Source organism: Triticum dicoccoides, chromosome 5B (assembly GCF_002162155.2).
Source record: "Triticum dicoccoides isolate Atlit2015 ecotype Zavitan chromosome 5B, WEW_v2.0, whole genome shotgun sequence".
In the NCBI taxonomy this organism is placed as follows: domain Eukaryota; kingdom Viridiplantae; phylum Streptophyta; class Magnoliopsida; order Poales; family Poaceae; genus Triticum; species Triticum dicoccoides.
Window position 1 is genome coordinate 8534454 of NC_041389.1, and position 16506 is coordinate 8550959.

The 16506-nt window shown below is 45.9% G+C and overlaps 1 protein-coding gene across 1 annotated transcript; it reads left to right on the top strand.

The window, feature by feature from the left end:
* The first annotated feature begins 228 nt into the window (after window positions 1-228).
* LOC119306267 (CASP-like protein 4D1) lies at window positions 229-1052 on the top strand. Its single transcript, XM_037582536.1, has 3 exons — window positions 229-410; window positions 547-685; window positions 786-1052. The coding sequence occupies exons 1-3, from the start codon at window positions 229-231 to the stop codon at window positions 1050-1052; spliced, it is 588 nt and encodes a 195-aa protein (XP_037438433.1).
* Window positions 1053-16506: the final 15454 nt, after the last annotated feature.

The following is a 16506-nucleotide window of genomic DNA, read 5'->3' on the forward strand; positions in this document are numbered from 1 at the left end:
TTTTGCATGTGAGCCCTCTACAGCTGCAAAAAGGAGCCACGCGTCCGTCCATGGCGACATGGCCGAAGAAGCAGCCAACCCATCATGCGCTGGCCTAGGGTGAGGCAGCTGCATGCACGGTATTAGTATAAACTACGTAGCAGCCTCCTGCGTCGACAACAAGGCAGGCCAGAAGCGGAGAACAAATCTGCGTTGCTGCCGGCTGGTAAGGAGAGCTAACAGCTAGCAATGACGTCTAGCAAGATTGCTCTGCCGTCTGCCGTCCTGGTGCTCCGGCTCGTCACCCTCGCCCTCCTCCTCGCGTCTCTCGTCCTCATCTCGGTAGACAAGTTCCACGTCTCTGACGCCGAGGCTATTCTCCTCGACGTCCAGGCCAAGGAGATCACCTTCAAGGACGTCTACGCGTACAGGTACTCCTGTCCATGTTTGCCATGTACTCCATCTGGTCCTTTTTACTCCGCATATTAGATTTGTGTCAACAATCTACTATAGTACGTAGCATGCATGTGGTTTCATGTCCTTGTTATTCTCGGCTTGCTTATTTAGGTACGTGCTAGCTATCGCCGTTGCTGGGTGCGTCTACACCCTGCTGCAGATTCCGTTTGCGGCAGTCAGCATCGCCAGAAGGAAGACGAGGATCGGAGGCAGCGAGGGCGTCGCCTTGCTCCTCATATGCGCCGACGTGGTAAGAATAGATTAGCCAGGGCGCTGCTTACTACAATCTGCTCGCCAATCACAAATGTTTTGATGGACGATCCAACCATCCATGACGACTACCTGTGCAGGTCTTCGCACTGGTGATCGCCACGGGCGCGGCCGCCGGCTACGGCTACACCGGCGATGCGAAGCGCAACGCTGACTACACATACCACAGCTGGGAACGGTTTGCTGCCGCGACCGGGAGTCTGATTCCCCCTGAGGTCACCCAGCTCAACACGGACATCAGGAGGTTCTTCATGCTGGCTTTCTCCTCCGCCTTGCTCATGCTTCTCGCCGCCGCCTGCATGGCCCTTGTTATAATGATCTCCGTCTACGCGCTCGTCCGAAGATAATTTCGGAACGACAAGTCTTGATCGGATTTTCTAGACAATGTTGCTCTCGATGATCACATAACTGTCTTTTGAGAATATATAAATAATGAGAAATCTGATTGGTGACGCCTGCCCGCCTAGCAAAACCCAACACAATAGTGTTAAAACAAGAAAAACCCTTACTCGAAAAAAAACCCCAAGTTGAGACCGTCATTTTTTTTCTGGTAATATTATCCCGTGAACGTCAGCTGGCAGGAGGTGGCAAACAGACGTCATTGAATGGCAGTTTTGGTTGTGAGAAAAGATCAAAAGACGGCAATTTTTAAACGAAAATGGTCTTCTTGGAAAGAAACTGCCATGTCGCCTGAAAAAATGCCACCCCTCACCACTTCCTCACAACTAAAACTGTCACGAAATTGTTCGCTTATGCAACCCGGCCCTCCCTAGTAAACATTCTCCAGCTACAGCTTTCGAAAAACTTATCCCAATTTTCAGGATTTCATACTGTCATAAACTTTTGCTAAAGCACATCTTTTTTTTTGAGGGGATTGCTAAAGCGCATCTAGATGTATCCTAAGTATTGCACATGTAAGCGACTCAATCAAACATAAAAGAACAAAAATAATGACCACCCTAAACAGAACCAATTTGAAAAGTAAGAAAAAGGCAGTTTTGAACATTCAGAGTAATTAAAAAGTACATTTTAAACCTTTTGAAATTCCATAAATTTCCAATAATGGATTTCAAACTTTTGCTTTCAAACAATTAAACTTCTTAATTTTTGACCTAACACAGATAAATAAAAAAGGGAAAAAAGCTTTGTGTGTGGACCCACCTGGTGAGAGAGATAAATAGAGGAAGGAAAGACACATTTGTGGGGGCCTCCCTACTCCCCGTTAGCCAACCGTTAATTCAACATCTCCAAGGAGGCCACGACACCAAAGTGCCATTGTTGCCCAACCCAAAGGACCTAGGTTTTCACCCACACATAAGAGAACATGACAAGTGTAACTTCCATGACAACGCATGTAAGGCGGAGAATGATGCAATGGGTTTCATTGTCGCTCGCACCATATCGGGCAAGGCTTCTTGTTCCAAAGCAATAACCTCAACAATCAAGCGACCGAACCGACTTGAAACTCCAGAATGGCTTGTATTGGCTCCCTCCAAGCCAACCCTCCTAAGCGATGGTACATGAGCGATCTAAGACATAATCTGAGGCAAGGAGATGGCTAAAACATGTGCGACATTAAATAGAAGTGAAGCGCGTACACTGTAGCCGTCCACAAACTGGCATATGGCCGAGAAGGCAAAGCAAATTAGAGACATTTTTCTCAACAGTGTTGCAAGAGACATGTAGTGATGTAGCAAAGAGAGGAGTAGTACGAAGAGGGCTGTAAGCTAATGCACCATAAATGGAGGAACATGGGGGTGCTAGCGTAAGGAGCAGAGAAACCATGAGCCTTTAGCTTCGGCCCTGACAAAACCGCGAGTCTCCTTAGGCCACACATTAAAAAATCCCAGTCAACCAATATGACAATTCTGAGGGCTGAGGGCAAGTCACTGAAAATGAGCTAGCCTAGCCGCTTCACTGCCACTCATGAAGTCAACCAAAGCGACACAAGTGAACATTCGCGGCACAGACCCCACAGATACCAGATCAACAGTCTGCTGATAAGGAGGAGGAAGGATACCAGAGACACCATAGTTGTCGGAAGAACACAACTTGAGCCCCAACAACCAACACTAACAAGGGAGCAGATGACCGAAGCCATCTGGGCACACCTCCATCCACGACACGCAACTACCCGAAGCACAACCAAATCCACATCAATGGGTTGCTGTCTACAAGCACCACGTCCATCATCGCTACAGAGGATGTGGGGACCACCAGGACCGCACGGGGCCACCGGCGGCACAAGGTAGATGGGTTGAATAGTCATCTGATAAGATCATCGAGGTAAAGGTGGTGATGATGCCGGGGAGGGGGCTTTTTCCAACTCTAGGTATATTTCTAGGAGTCCACTACAAATTTGACGTCAGATTTTTGACTATGGCAAATCGAAGATTTTTATGGCAATTTGTGTTTGCAATGGATGACAAGTTCAGTTGGCAAGTATAGAAAATCCGGCTCAGTTCATTTTTTTGCTAGGAAATTGTCATTATCACAAACTAAATTTGTCATCCTCACGCCAACTAAATTTACCGTAAAAACGTTTGATTTGCCATGCTTAAAATCTAACACCAGATTTTAGCATTACCGTATTTTTATAGTCAATATTGGGACTGGCTAGAAATCAATCAACTGAAAATCTAACTTGGGTCAGTCGATTTTTCCAGCCGCTCCATGGATAATAGACAACCAGTTGTGTGTCTTCAACCTCCAGCCATCATCTTCTAGCTCAGAACCACAGAGCCACCGCTAGGCTAATCGCTCTCACGCAAGCCTCTGTTGGGGAACGTAGCAGAAATTCAAAATTTTCCTACGTGTCACTAAGATCTATCTATGGAGAAACCAGCAATGAGGGGAAGGAGAGTACATCTACATACCCTTGTAGCTCGCTAAGCGGAAGCGTTCAAGAGAACGGGGTTGAAGGAGTCGTACTATTGGGGAACGTTGCAGAAAATAAAATTTTTCCTACGGTTTCACCAAGATCCATCTATGAGTTCATCTAAGCAACGAGTGAAAGGGGAGATGCATCTACATACCATTTTGTAGATCGTGAGCGGAAGCGTTCAAAAGAACGGGGTTGAAGTAGTCGTTCTCGTCGTGATCCTATCACCGGAGATCCTAGCGCCGAACGGACGACAGCTCCGCGTTCAACACACGTACGGTCAGCGTGACGTCTCCTCCGTCTTGATCCAGCAAGGGGGAAGGAGAGGTTGATGATGATCCAGCAGCACGACGGCGTGGTTGTGGATGCAGCAGAACTCCGGCAGGGCTTCGCCAAGCTGCTGCGGGAGGAGGACGAGGTGTAGCAGGGGGAGGGAGGCGCCAAGACTTGGGGTTCGGCTGCCCTCCCCCTGCCCTTCTTTATATAGGCCCCCAGGGGGGGCGCCGGCCCTGGGAGATCAATCTCCCAAGGGGGGCGGCGGCCAAGGGGGGTGGAGTGTCCCCCAAGGCAAGTGGTGCGCCCCCCCACCTAGGGTTTCCAACCCTAGGCGCAGGGGGGCGCACCAGCCCACTAGGGGCTGGTTCCCCTCCCACTTCAAGCCACGGGGCCCTCCGGGATAGGTGGCCCCACCCGGTGGACCCCCGGGACCCTTCTGGTGGTCCCGGTACAATACCGGGTGACCCCGAAACTTTCCCGATGGCCGAAACAGCACTTCCTATATAGTTTTCTTTACCTCTGGACCATTCCGGAACTCCTCGTGACGTCCGGGATCTCATACGGGACTCCGAACAACATTCGGTTTGCTACATGCTCATATTCATACAACCCTAGCGTCACCGAACCTTAAGTGTGTAGACCCTACGGGTTCGGGAGACATGTAGACATGACCGAGACGGTTCTCCGGTCAATAACCAACATCGGGATCTGGATACCCATGTTGGCTCCCACATACTCCTTGATGATCTCATCGGATGAACCACGATGTCGAGGGTTCAAGCAACCCCGTATACTATTCCCTTTGTCAGACGGTATGTTACTTGCCCGAGACTCGATCATCGGTATCCCAATACCTCGTTCAGTCTCATTACCGGCAAGTCACTTTACTCGTACCGTAATGCATGATCCCGTGACCAGACACTTGGTCACTTTGAGCTCATTATGATGATGCACTACCGAGTGGGCCCAGTGATACCTCTCCGTAACACGGAGTGACAAATCCTAATCTCGATCCGTGTCAACCCAACAGACACTTTCGAAGATACCTGTAGTGCACCTTTATAGTCACCCAGTTATGTTGTGACGTTTGGTACACCCAAAGCACTCCTACGGTATCTGGGAGTTACATGATCTCATGGTCTAAGGAAGAGATACTTGACATTGGAAAAGCTCTAGCAAAACGAACTACACGATCTTGTGCTATGCTTAGGAATGGGTCTTGTTCATCACATCATTCTCCTAATGATGTGATCCCGTTGTCAACGACATCTAATGTCCATAGTCAGGAAACCATGACTATCTGTTGACCAACGAGCTAGTCAACTAGAGGCTTACTAGGGACTATTGTGGTCTATGTATTCACATGTGTATTACGATTTCCGGATAATACAACTATAGCATGAATAAAAGGCAATTATCATGAACAAGGAAATATAATAATAATCCATTTATCATAGCCTCTAGGGCATATTTCCAACAGTCTCCCACCTGCACTAGAGTCAATAATCTAGTTACATTGTGATGAATCGAACACCCATAGAGTTCTGGTGTTGATCATGTTTTGCTCGCGAGAGAGGTTTAGTCAACGAATCTGCGACATTCAGATCCGTATGTACTTTGCAAATATCTATGTCTCCATCTTGAACATTTTCACGGATAGAGTTGAAGCGACGCTTGATGTGCCTGGTCTTCTTGTGAAACCTGGGCTCCTTGGCAAGGGCAATAGCTCCAGTGTTGTCACAGAAGAGTTTGATCGGCCCCGACGCATTGGGTATGACTCCTAGGTCGGTGATGAACTCCTTCACCCAAATTGCTTCATGCGCTGCCTCCGAGGCTGCCATGTACTCCACTTCACATGTAGATCTCGCAACGACGCTCTGCTTGCAGCTGCACCAGCTTACTGCTCCACCATTCAACATATACACGTATCCGGTTTGTGACTTAGAGTCATCCAGATCTGTGTCGAAGCTAGCGTCGACGTAACCCTTTACGACGAGCTCTTCGTCACCTCCATAAACGAGAAACATGTCCTTTGTCCTTTTCAGGTACTTCAGGATATTCTTGACCGCTGTTCAGTGTTCCTTGCCAGGATTACTTTGGTACCTTCCTACCAACCTTACGGCAAGGTTTACATCAGGTCTGATACATAGCATGGCATACATAATAGATCCTATGGCTGAGGCATAGGGGATGACGCTCATCTCTTCTTTATCTTTTGCCGTGGTCGGGCATTGAGCCGAGCTCAATCTCACACCTTGCAGTACAGGCAAGAACCCTTTCTTGGACTGATCCATTTTGAACTTCTTCAAAATCTTATCAAGGTATGTGCTTTGTGAAAGACCTATGAGGCGTCTCGATCTATCCCTATAGATCTTGATGCCTAATATGTAAGCAGCTTCTCCAAGGTCCTTCATTGAAAAACACTTATTCAAGTAGGCCTTAATGCTGTCCAAGAATTCTATATCATTTCGCATCAAAAGTATGTCATCTACATATAATATGAGAAATGCTACAGAGCTCCCACTCACTTTCTTGTAAACGCAGGCTTCTCCATAAGTCTGCATAAACCCAAACGCTTTGATCATCTCATCAAAGCGAATTTTCCAACTCCGAGATGCTTGCACCAGCCCATAAATGGATTACTGGAGCTTGCATACTTTGTTAGCATTCTTAGGATCGACAAAACCCTCTGGCTGCATCATATACAGTTCTTCCTTAAGATGCCCGTTAAGGAATGCTGTTTTGATGTCCATCTGCCATATCTCATAATCATAGTATGCGGCAATTGCTAACATGATTCGGACGGACTTAAGCTTCGCTACTAGAGAGAAAGTCTCATCGTAGTCAATCCCTTGAACTTGCCGATAACCCTTAGCGACAAGTCGAGCTTTATAGATGGTTACATTACCATCCGCGTCCGTCTTCTTCTTAAAGATCCATTTATTTTCTATCGCTCGCCGATCATCGGGCAAGTCAGTCAAAGTCCATACTTTGTTTTCATACATGGATTCTATCTCGGATTACATGGCTTCAAGCCATTTGTTGGAATCTGGGCCCGCCATCGCTTCTTCATAGTTCGAAGGTTCACCGTTGTCTAACAACATGACTTCCAGGACAGGGTTGCCATACCACTCTGGTGTGGAACGTGTCCTTGTGGACCTACGAAGTTCAGTAGCAACTTGATCAGAAGTACCTTGATCATCATCATTAATTTCTTCTCCAGTCGGTGTAGGCACCACAGGAACATTTTCCTGAGCTGCACTACTTTCCGGTTCAAGAGGTAGTACTTCATCGAGTTCTACTTTCCTCCCACTTACTCCTTTTGAGAGAAACTCTTTTTCCAGAAAGGATCCGTTCTTGGGAACAAAGATCTTGCCCTCGGATGTTAAGTAGAAGGTATACCCAATGGTTTCCTTAGGGTATCGTATGAAGACGCATTTTTCCGACTTGGGTTCGAGCTTTTTAGGTTGAAGTTTCTTGACATAAGCATCGCATCCCCAAACTTTTAGAAACGACAGCTTAGGTTTCTTCTCAAACCATTATTCATACGGTGTCGTCTCAACGGATTTAGACGGTGCCCTATTTAAAGTGAATGTAGCTGTCTCTAGAGCGTATCCCCAAAATGATAGCGGTAAATCGGTAAGAGACATCATAGATCGCACCATATCCAATAGAGTGCGATTACGACGTTCGGACACACCGTTACGCTGAGGTGTTCCAGGCGGCGTGAGTTGTGAAACGATTCCACATTTTCTTAAGTGTGTACCAAATTCGTGACTTAAATATTCTCCTCCACGATCCGGTCGTAAGAATTTTATCTTTCGGTCACGTTGATTCTCTACTTCATTCTGAAATTCCTTGAACTTTTCAAAGGTCTCAGACTTGTGTTTCATCAAGTAGACATACTCATATCTACTCAAGTCATCAGTGAGAGTGAGAACATAACGATATCCTCCGCGAGCCTCAACGCTCATTGGACCGCACACATCGGTATGTATGATTTCCAACAAGTTGGTTGCTCGCTCCATTGTTCCGGAGAACGGAGTCTTGGTCATTTTGCCCATGAGGCATGGTTCGCATGTGTCAAATGATTCATAATCGAGAGACTCTAAAAGTCCATCAGCATGGAGCTTCTTCATGCGCTTGACACCAATGTGACCAAGTCGGTAGTGCCACAAGTATGTGGGACTATAATTATCAACTTTACATCTTTTGGTATTCACGCTATGAATATGTGTAACATTACGTTCGAGATTCATTAAGAATAAACCATTGACCATCGGGGCATGACCATAAAACATATCTCTCATATAAATAGAACAACCATTATTCTCGGATTTAAATGAGTAGCCATCGCATATCAAACGAGATCCAGATACAATGTTCATGCTCAAACTTGGCACTAAATAACAATGATTGAGGTTTAAAACTAATCCCGTAGGTAAATGTAGAGGTAGCGTGCCAACGGCGATCACATCGACCTTGGAACCATTCCCGACGCGCATCGTCACCTCGTCCTTCGCCAGTCTCCGCTTATTCCGCAGCTCCTGCTGTGAGTTACAAATGTGAGCAACGGCACCGGTATCAAATACCCAGGAGTTACTACAAGTACTGGTAAGGTACACATCAATTACATGTATATCAAATATACCTTTAGTGTTGCCGGCCTTCTTGTCCGCTAAGTATTTGGGGCAGTTCCTCTTCCAGTGACCCTTCCCCTTGCAATAAAAGCACTCAGTCTCAGGCTTGGGTCCATTCTTTGACTTCTTCCCGGCAACTGGCTTACCAGGCGCAGCAACATCTTTGCCGTCCTTCTTGAAGTTCTTCTTACCCTTGCCCTTCTTGAACTTAGTGGTCTTATTGACCATCAACACTTGATGTTCTTTCTTGATTTCAACCTCTGCTGACTTCAGCATTGAGAATACTTCAGGAATGGTCTTTACCATCCCCTGCATATTGTAGTTCAACACAAAGCTCTTGTAGCTCGGTGGGAGCGACTGAAGGATTCTGTCAATGACCGCCTCGTCCGGGAGGTTGATCTCCAGCTGGGACAGGCGGTTGTGCAACCCAGACATTTTGAGTATGTGCTCACTAACAGAACTGTTTTCCTCCATCTTACAACTATAGAACTTGTCGGAGATTTCATATCTCTCGACCCGGGCATGAGCTTGGAAAACCATTTTCAGCTCCTCGAACATCTCATATGCTTTGTGCTTCTCAAAACGCTTTTGGAGCCCCGGTTCTAAGCTGTAAAGCATGTTGCACTGAACAAGGGAGTAATCATCAGCACGTGATTGCCAAGTGTTCATAACATCTTGGTTTTCTGGGATGGGTGCTTCACCTAGCGGTGCATCTAGGACATAATCTTTCTTGGCTGCTATGAGGATGATCCTCAGGTTCCGGACCCAGTCCGAATAGTTGCTGCCATCATCTTTCAGCTTGGTTTTCTCTAGGAACGCGTTGAAGTTCATGTTGACATGAGCGTTGGCCATTTGATCTACAAGACATATTTTGCAAAAGTTTTAGACTAAGTTCATGATAATTAAGTTCATCTAATCAAATTATTTAATGAACTCCCACTCAGATTAGACATCCCTCTAGTCATCTAAGTGTTACACGATCCGAGTCGACTAGGCCGTGTCCGATCATCACGTGAGATGGACTAGTCATCATCGGTGAACATCTCCATGTTGATCGTATCTTCCATACGACTCATGTTCGACCTTTCGGTCTCTGTGTTCCGAGGCCATGTCTGTACATGCTAGGCTCGTCAAGTTAACCCTAAGTGTTCTGCATGTGTAAATCTGTCTTACACCCGCTGTGTGTGAATGTAAGGATCTATCACACCCGATCATCACGTGGTGCTTCAAAACGACGAACTTTAGCAACGGTGCACAGTTAGGGGGAACACTTTCTTGAAATTATTATAAGGGATCATCTTATTTACTACCGCTGTTCTAAGTAAACAAGATGCATAAAACATAATAAACATCACATGCAATTATATAGTAGTGACATGATATGGCCAATATCATATAGCTCCTTCGATCTCCATCTTCGGGGCTCCATGATCATCTTCGTCACCGGCATGACACCATGATCTCCATCATCATGATCTCCATCATTGTGTCTTCATGAAGTTGTCACACCAACGACTACTTCTACTTCTATGGCTAACGCGTTTAGCAATAAAGTAAAGTAATTTACATGGCGTTCTTCAATGACACGCAGGTCATACAAAAATTAAAGACAACTCCTATGGCTCCTGCCGGTTGTCATACTCATCGACATGCAAGTCGTGATTCCTATTACAAGAACATGATCTCATACATCACAATATATCATTCATCATTCATCACAACTTCTCGCCATATCACATCACATGACAATTGCTGCAAAAACAAGTTAGACGTCCTCTAATTGTTGTTGCATCTTTTACGTGGCTGCAATTGGGTTCTAGCAAGAACGTTTTCTTACCTAAGAATAACCACAACGTGATTTTGTCAACTTCTATTTACCCTTCATAAGGATCCTTTTCATCTAATGCGCTCCAACTAAAGTAGGAGAGACAGACACCCGCTAGCCACCTTATGCAACTAGTGCATGTCAGTCGGTGGAACCTGTCTCACGTAAGCGTACGTGTAAGGTCGGTCCGGGCCGCTTCATCCCACAATACCGCTGAAGCAAGAAAAGACTAGTAGCGGCAAGCAAGTTGACAATATCTACGCCCACAACAAATTTGTGTTCTACTCGTGCAATAGAGAACTACGCATAGACCTAGCTCATGATGCCACTGTTGGGGAACGTTGCAGAAAATAATAATTTTCCTACGGTTTCACGAAGGTCCATATATGAGTTCATCTAAGCAACGAGTGAAAGGGGAGATGCATCTACATACCACTTTGTAGATCGCGAGCGGAAGTGTTCAAAAGAACGGGGTTGAAGTAGTCGTTCTCGTCGTGATCCTATCACCGGAGATCCTAGCGCCGAACGGATGGCACCTCCGCGTTCAACACACGTACGGTCAGCGTGACGTCTCCTCCGTCTTGATCCAGCAAGGGGGAAGGAGAGGTTGATGATGATCCAGCAGCACGACGGCATGGTGGTGGATGCAGCAGAACTCCGGCAGGGCTTCGCCAAGCTGCTGCGGGAGGAGGACGAGGTGTAGCAGGGGGAGGGAGGCGCCAAGACTTGGGGTTCGGTTGCCCTCCCCCTGCCCTCCTTTATATAGGGCCCCAGGGGGGGCCGCCGGCCCTGGGAGATCAATCTCCCAAGGGGGCGGCGGCCAAGGGGGGTGGAGTGCCCCCCAAGGCAAGTGGTGCGCCCCCCCTACCTAGGGTTTCCAACCCTAGGCGCAGGGGGCCCAAGCGGGGGCGCACCAGCCCACTAGGGGCTGGTTCCCCTCCCACTTCAGCCCACGGGGCCCTTCGGGATAGGTGGCCCCACCCGGTGGACCCCCGGGACCCTTCCGGTGGTCCCGGTACAATACCGGGTGACCCCGAAACTTTCCCGATAGCTGAAACATCACTTTCTATATAGTTTTCTTTACCTCCAGACCATTCCGGAACTCCTCGTGACGTCCGGGATCTCATCCGGGACTCCGAACAACATTCGGTTTGCTGCATACTCATATTCATACAACCCTAGCGTCACCGAACCTTAAGTGTGTAGACCCTACGGGTTCGGGAGACATGCGGACATGACACTAATAGGAAAAGGCCTACTAATAGCGCACCGGTTTTGCCTACTAATGGCGCACTACCGGTGCGCCATTAGTAGCATGCCATTAGAATTTTTTACTAATGGCGCACCACTGGTGCGCCATTAGTATCTGGTATACTAATGGCGCACCTGGGAGTGCGCCATTAGTGTGTAAATCCATGCGCCATTAGTATGCCTCCCGGGGGGCCATATGTAACCATGTGCTTTGTCACACTAATGGTGCACTCGCCTTGATGCGCCATTAGTATCCTTTGGCACATTAATGGCGCACTCTGCCTTGATGCGCCATTAGTATGAATATTTGTTTTTTTTGAATATTTGTTTTTTTTCTTTTATTATTTTTGCACAGGTTACAAAATATATTATTGGACAGAATATAGACAGCAGCACACAGCAACATCAGATTCATCGAATACAATAGAAGATTAGTCTCCGAATACAATTCATCATATTAGTCTCCGAATTCAAAAGACCGAACAAAGATAAAACATTACAAGTCTCAAGACCGCGAGTATCGAGTTTGTCTTCACATTACAAGTCGATGTCGACCATCTAAACTACCATCACATAAAAGAGAGTTGTGGTCATCACGATGAGCATCATCGCGATCAAACTGGTCCCCGACGCCACTAGGGGTTGTGTAATTAGGATCGGTGTCTTCCGCGGCGTCCTCATAGCGGTGAGGTTGTTCCTCCATCTCCTGGGACAGCTCCCAGAATTGTTTGCCGCCCGAACCACCGGCCTCATTGTTGTGGGCCATGTTTCGCTCTAAATAGGAAAAAAGTTTGGTCAAAAAGTTGGTTATTGTCAAGGAACAAGATCATGGTCTCATCATTTAGGGTTTGTTGACACCGAGGCACCCTAAAAGCCTAAGCTTTCATAATTTAGGGTTTGTCGACGCCGAGGCACCCTAAAAGCCTAAGCGTACATCATTTAGGTTCTCATCGACACCGAGGCATCCGGGGCAGCCAAGTTAAGTTTTCATCATTTAGGGTTTATCGATGCCGAGGCACCCTAGGTTGGGCCTAATCACTTGGCACTAATCACTTGGCTCTATTGCCACCTATGTTGGGTTTATCATCTAGGGTTTATCGATGCTAAGGAGAATTCTAAGTTGGGCCTAATCATTTGGCTCTATTGCCACCTATGGTTTAATGCAGCAAGGAAAATTTCAGCATGACCTTTGCTGAAAATAGGACATATGGACTACCCGAATTTGCCGGAACGGAAGTTAATCAACATTCCGACAAACTCAAGGGCCTCTCGGGGTACCTGCAAATTCATCACGACACGATGGTCGGAGACATGACCTTTGCAAAATGGTCGGAGACACGATGGTCTTTCTCAATGTGATCAATTGATGGATCAACACATAAAACATGTCCAATTAGTATGATTTATAGAGTCAACATCAGTATGAATATATATAAAGTTTTTCTTCATCAGCCAGGCCCATGCAAGTAACTACATCAGTATGAATATATATAAACAAGCAAAGAATGCATGCAAGTTTAAAGTAAAACGTTTCAGTTAATGCAAGTACTCCTCTTGCTCTCTACTTTCTCTCTTCTCTTCTTCAGTTAATTAACTGAATTTTACTGATATTGTTGTTAACTGAATTTTAATCAGCTGCTGAAGAACACCTTCAGTTTCGTCAGATATAGGTGTAGTTTTCAGAAACAGGAGGGCCCACATCTCCCCTCCTGGACGTGTCAGAAACAGGAGGGCCCACGTCTCCCCTCCAGAGTTTTCGAGGACCCACGTCTCCCCTCGAAAGGGCAGGACGTTTGAGTTTTCGAGGCAACTCCCCACGTCTCCCCTCCACTGGCAACTCCCCACGACGCCTCCTATTCCATTGCCACGTCCAGGTAACTCCCCTCCTATTCCATTGCCGCTCCATCTTCCTCCCTCTGCCTCCCTCCTCATTCCATTGCCGCTCCATCTTCCTCCCTCTACCTCCCTTTGCCTCCAGCATCAAGCAACTCCCCTCTGCCTCCACCATCGCTGGCCAGGAGGGCAATGGCGGAGGAATCGTGGAGCAACTCCCCTCCGTCTGCCAAGAGAATGGCGGAGGCATCATGGAGCAACTCCCCTCCGTCTACCAAGCATCACCGTGGTGAGGCGTCTGGCAAGGAGCCGCTGGTGGTCGACAATGATGTTCTGGTCCCCGGGCAGAAGCGGGACTACACCGTGCCGCTCAAGGTTGATATCCACCTGAAGGAGCCTCTAGATGTCGTATGCACCAGCAATCCAGACGAAGCCGACAAGATGATCCGCAAGATGAGGAGGAGGCTCGGCGGCATGCTTCATCGGAATATCAGCGTTGATGTCGAGTATACTAGGGAAGACAAACCTCCGCAAATTGCTGTAGTTTTGCAGTTATGCGTGGAGGATCTCGTCCTGGTATACCACATCACCGCGGCAACCAAATGGTAAAAACATCCAGTTCTGAAGTTTTTGTCTAATTAGTAGTTTCTGAAGTAGATGCATACTAGTTCTGAAGTTATGAAGTTTCTGAAGTTCTGAAGTTTCGTTTTAATTAGTAGTTTCTGAAGTTTTTGAAGTTTCTGAAGTTTATGAAGTAGATGCAATAGTTCTGAAGTTCTGAAGTAGATGCAATACTAGTTCTGAAGTTATGAAGTTTTTGTCTAATTAGTAGTTTTTTGGTGATCATACAGAATGTTGTCTACAAGTTTTTGTGATCATTTAGTAGCTGTTATGAATGTTGTCTTGTAATGCAAAAGATTGCAAAAAAATACATCATTGAGATGTTATGCTTGCTGTTTTGATCATATAGAATGTTGTCTTGTAGTTGTTGTGATCATTTAGTAGTTGTTGTGATCATACTGTTTTAACTGAATTTTGGTCAGAACTGAAGATGCTATTTTAACTAAATTTTGCTTCAACTAAACCCATTTTAATTCTGTAGTTTCTGAAGTTTTTGAAGTAGATGAATTTGATGCACCAGATTAATTTGATGCAGGCCCAAGGAAATCCGCCCGCTCCTGCAGGAGAAGAAGCTGTACACCTTTGTTGGCTTCTGCATTAGAGGCGACAAGGAGAAGCTGAAGTTGTCTGGTTTGGAGATCAACCCCGACAAGTACGTCGACTTGCAGCACAAATGGAGAGTTCCAAACAATGGAAAGAAGTGGCAGGCTTTGGCTGAGTTTGCAGCCAGCCTCATCCACCCATCCTACTCAAACATGAAGCAGAAGATTGACAGGAATTCGGACCACCTACTATGGGGGGACAGCCCACTGCCAAACAAGCTCATCGAGTATGCCGCGAAAGATGCGTACGTCACCTACGAGGCATGGAAGAAAATCGAAATCACCTAAGAAGGTTTGGAGCTCTGGCAAGAGGCGGAGGAAAATTGGGATGACCCCTACTACTAGGGATATTGAGTTGTTTGTGGTATTGGGATGACCCCTACTACTGTGTCTCAGTTTCTAGTTATGTGGTTGAACAAGTTTGCTTTTGTTATGTTGAACAAGTTTGCTTTTATTATGTTGAACAAGTTTGCTTTTGTAATGATGAACAAGTTTGCTTTGGTTGTCTGTTGACATCATCTAATCGCTGAGCATGGTTTAGTTTTACCTTTATCTATTTATTATTTAGGCAGAGCTATTCAGGCATGGAAGATATAATCATCCTTATGGTTACAATGACACATGATCTTTCCAACCACATAAGTTAACTGCAAACATTTCCCCTGTAAATTGTAGTTACACATTCCAACCAATACTTGCAGGTTGTAATTTCATACTGAATGACCATCAATGACTAAGTGAAGCAAATAATTGCTATGCAAATAATTGCTATAATCATCCTTGTAGTTACACATTCTCCTCTTGCTCTCTACTTTCTCTCTTCTCTTCTTCAGTTAATAAACTGAATTTTACTGATGTTGTTGTTAACTGAATTTTACTAGTTAAACACATTATAACTTGAGTGTAACTCAGGACAAGTTAAACTTAAGCTAGAAGATACAAGTTGAAGACACACCAGGCAATTTTTATAATATTATCAGAAAAATATCTTCAGTGTAACTCAGGACAAGAAAAATCTCCACCAGAATAGGACTAGCATTTAAGAGTAATTTCCTCTAGTCAAACAAAGTTCAAACAAAAAGTGACAACAGTCTTTTGATTAAGAGCCAAGTCACAACACTCTTTGAAGTTCAAACAAAAATTGACAACACTTGTTTGATCTGTCTCCTCCAAGAAAGAGCCAAGTCAGTCTCACCCAACTAGGGAAACATCAGTTAGACCACTAGCAATTGGGAATACACAACTGGGGCTAGGTTTGTGCTCTAGCTAGGCAGTAAAACAGAGCATATAGAGGCATTGCCTGCCTCTGCTGCAAGTGGGGATGTGAGCAGGATTATCACAATTAGATCACTAATTTGCTGGAATCTTATTTACAATTTTCTTCAAACTAGTTACCACTCACTAGTACAATGTTTTCTAAACTGGTGGCCATCATCTCCCTTTTATCATTTTGGTTACGTGAAATTAGTTGTAGTGAGTGGCCAAGCAACCACTAGCAATTTGTGCATAACAATTCCCGGTAGTTTTACCTGTAAGCCCCCCTCTTCAGGCAACCTAGTAAAAAAAATTATACTACACAGGAAGCATCTGTTTCCATCTCTCTGTATAAAGGTTTAGCATTTGGCTGAATTGACTGAACGAGAAATGGGAAAAACTAACAACTCAAACAGAATGATGCCACTGCCGTTCGGCGCTACTATTGGATTGAAATACTACAACCGGAATCAACAGGATTATCGCTGATTTGCTGGACAAACAAGTGTTTGCGAGAAGGAAGAGGGGAGAGGAGGCGGAGCTCACCGGGGAGGCGCAAGGAGGCCCTGCGACAGCTTAGTAGCAACAGAGGTGGCCGAAGTTGAGGAAGACAGCGGC

Excerpts from the sequence above, each read along its gene's own strand:
- LOC119306267 (XM_037582536.1), top strand. The coding sequence starts at position 229 with ATGACGTCTAGCAAGATTGCTCTGCCGTCTGCCGTCCTGGTGCTCCGG. Across the intron at positions 411-546 it reads AAGGACGTCTACGCGTACAG|GTACGTGCTAGCTATCGCCG; the intron begins GTACTCCTGTCC and ends TTGCTTATTTAG. Across the intron at positions 686-785 it reads TCCTCATATGCGCCGACGTG|GTCTTCGCACTGGTGATCGC; the intron begins GTAAGAATAGAT and ends CTACCTGTGCAG.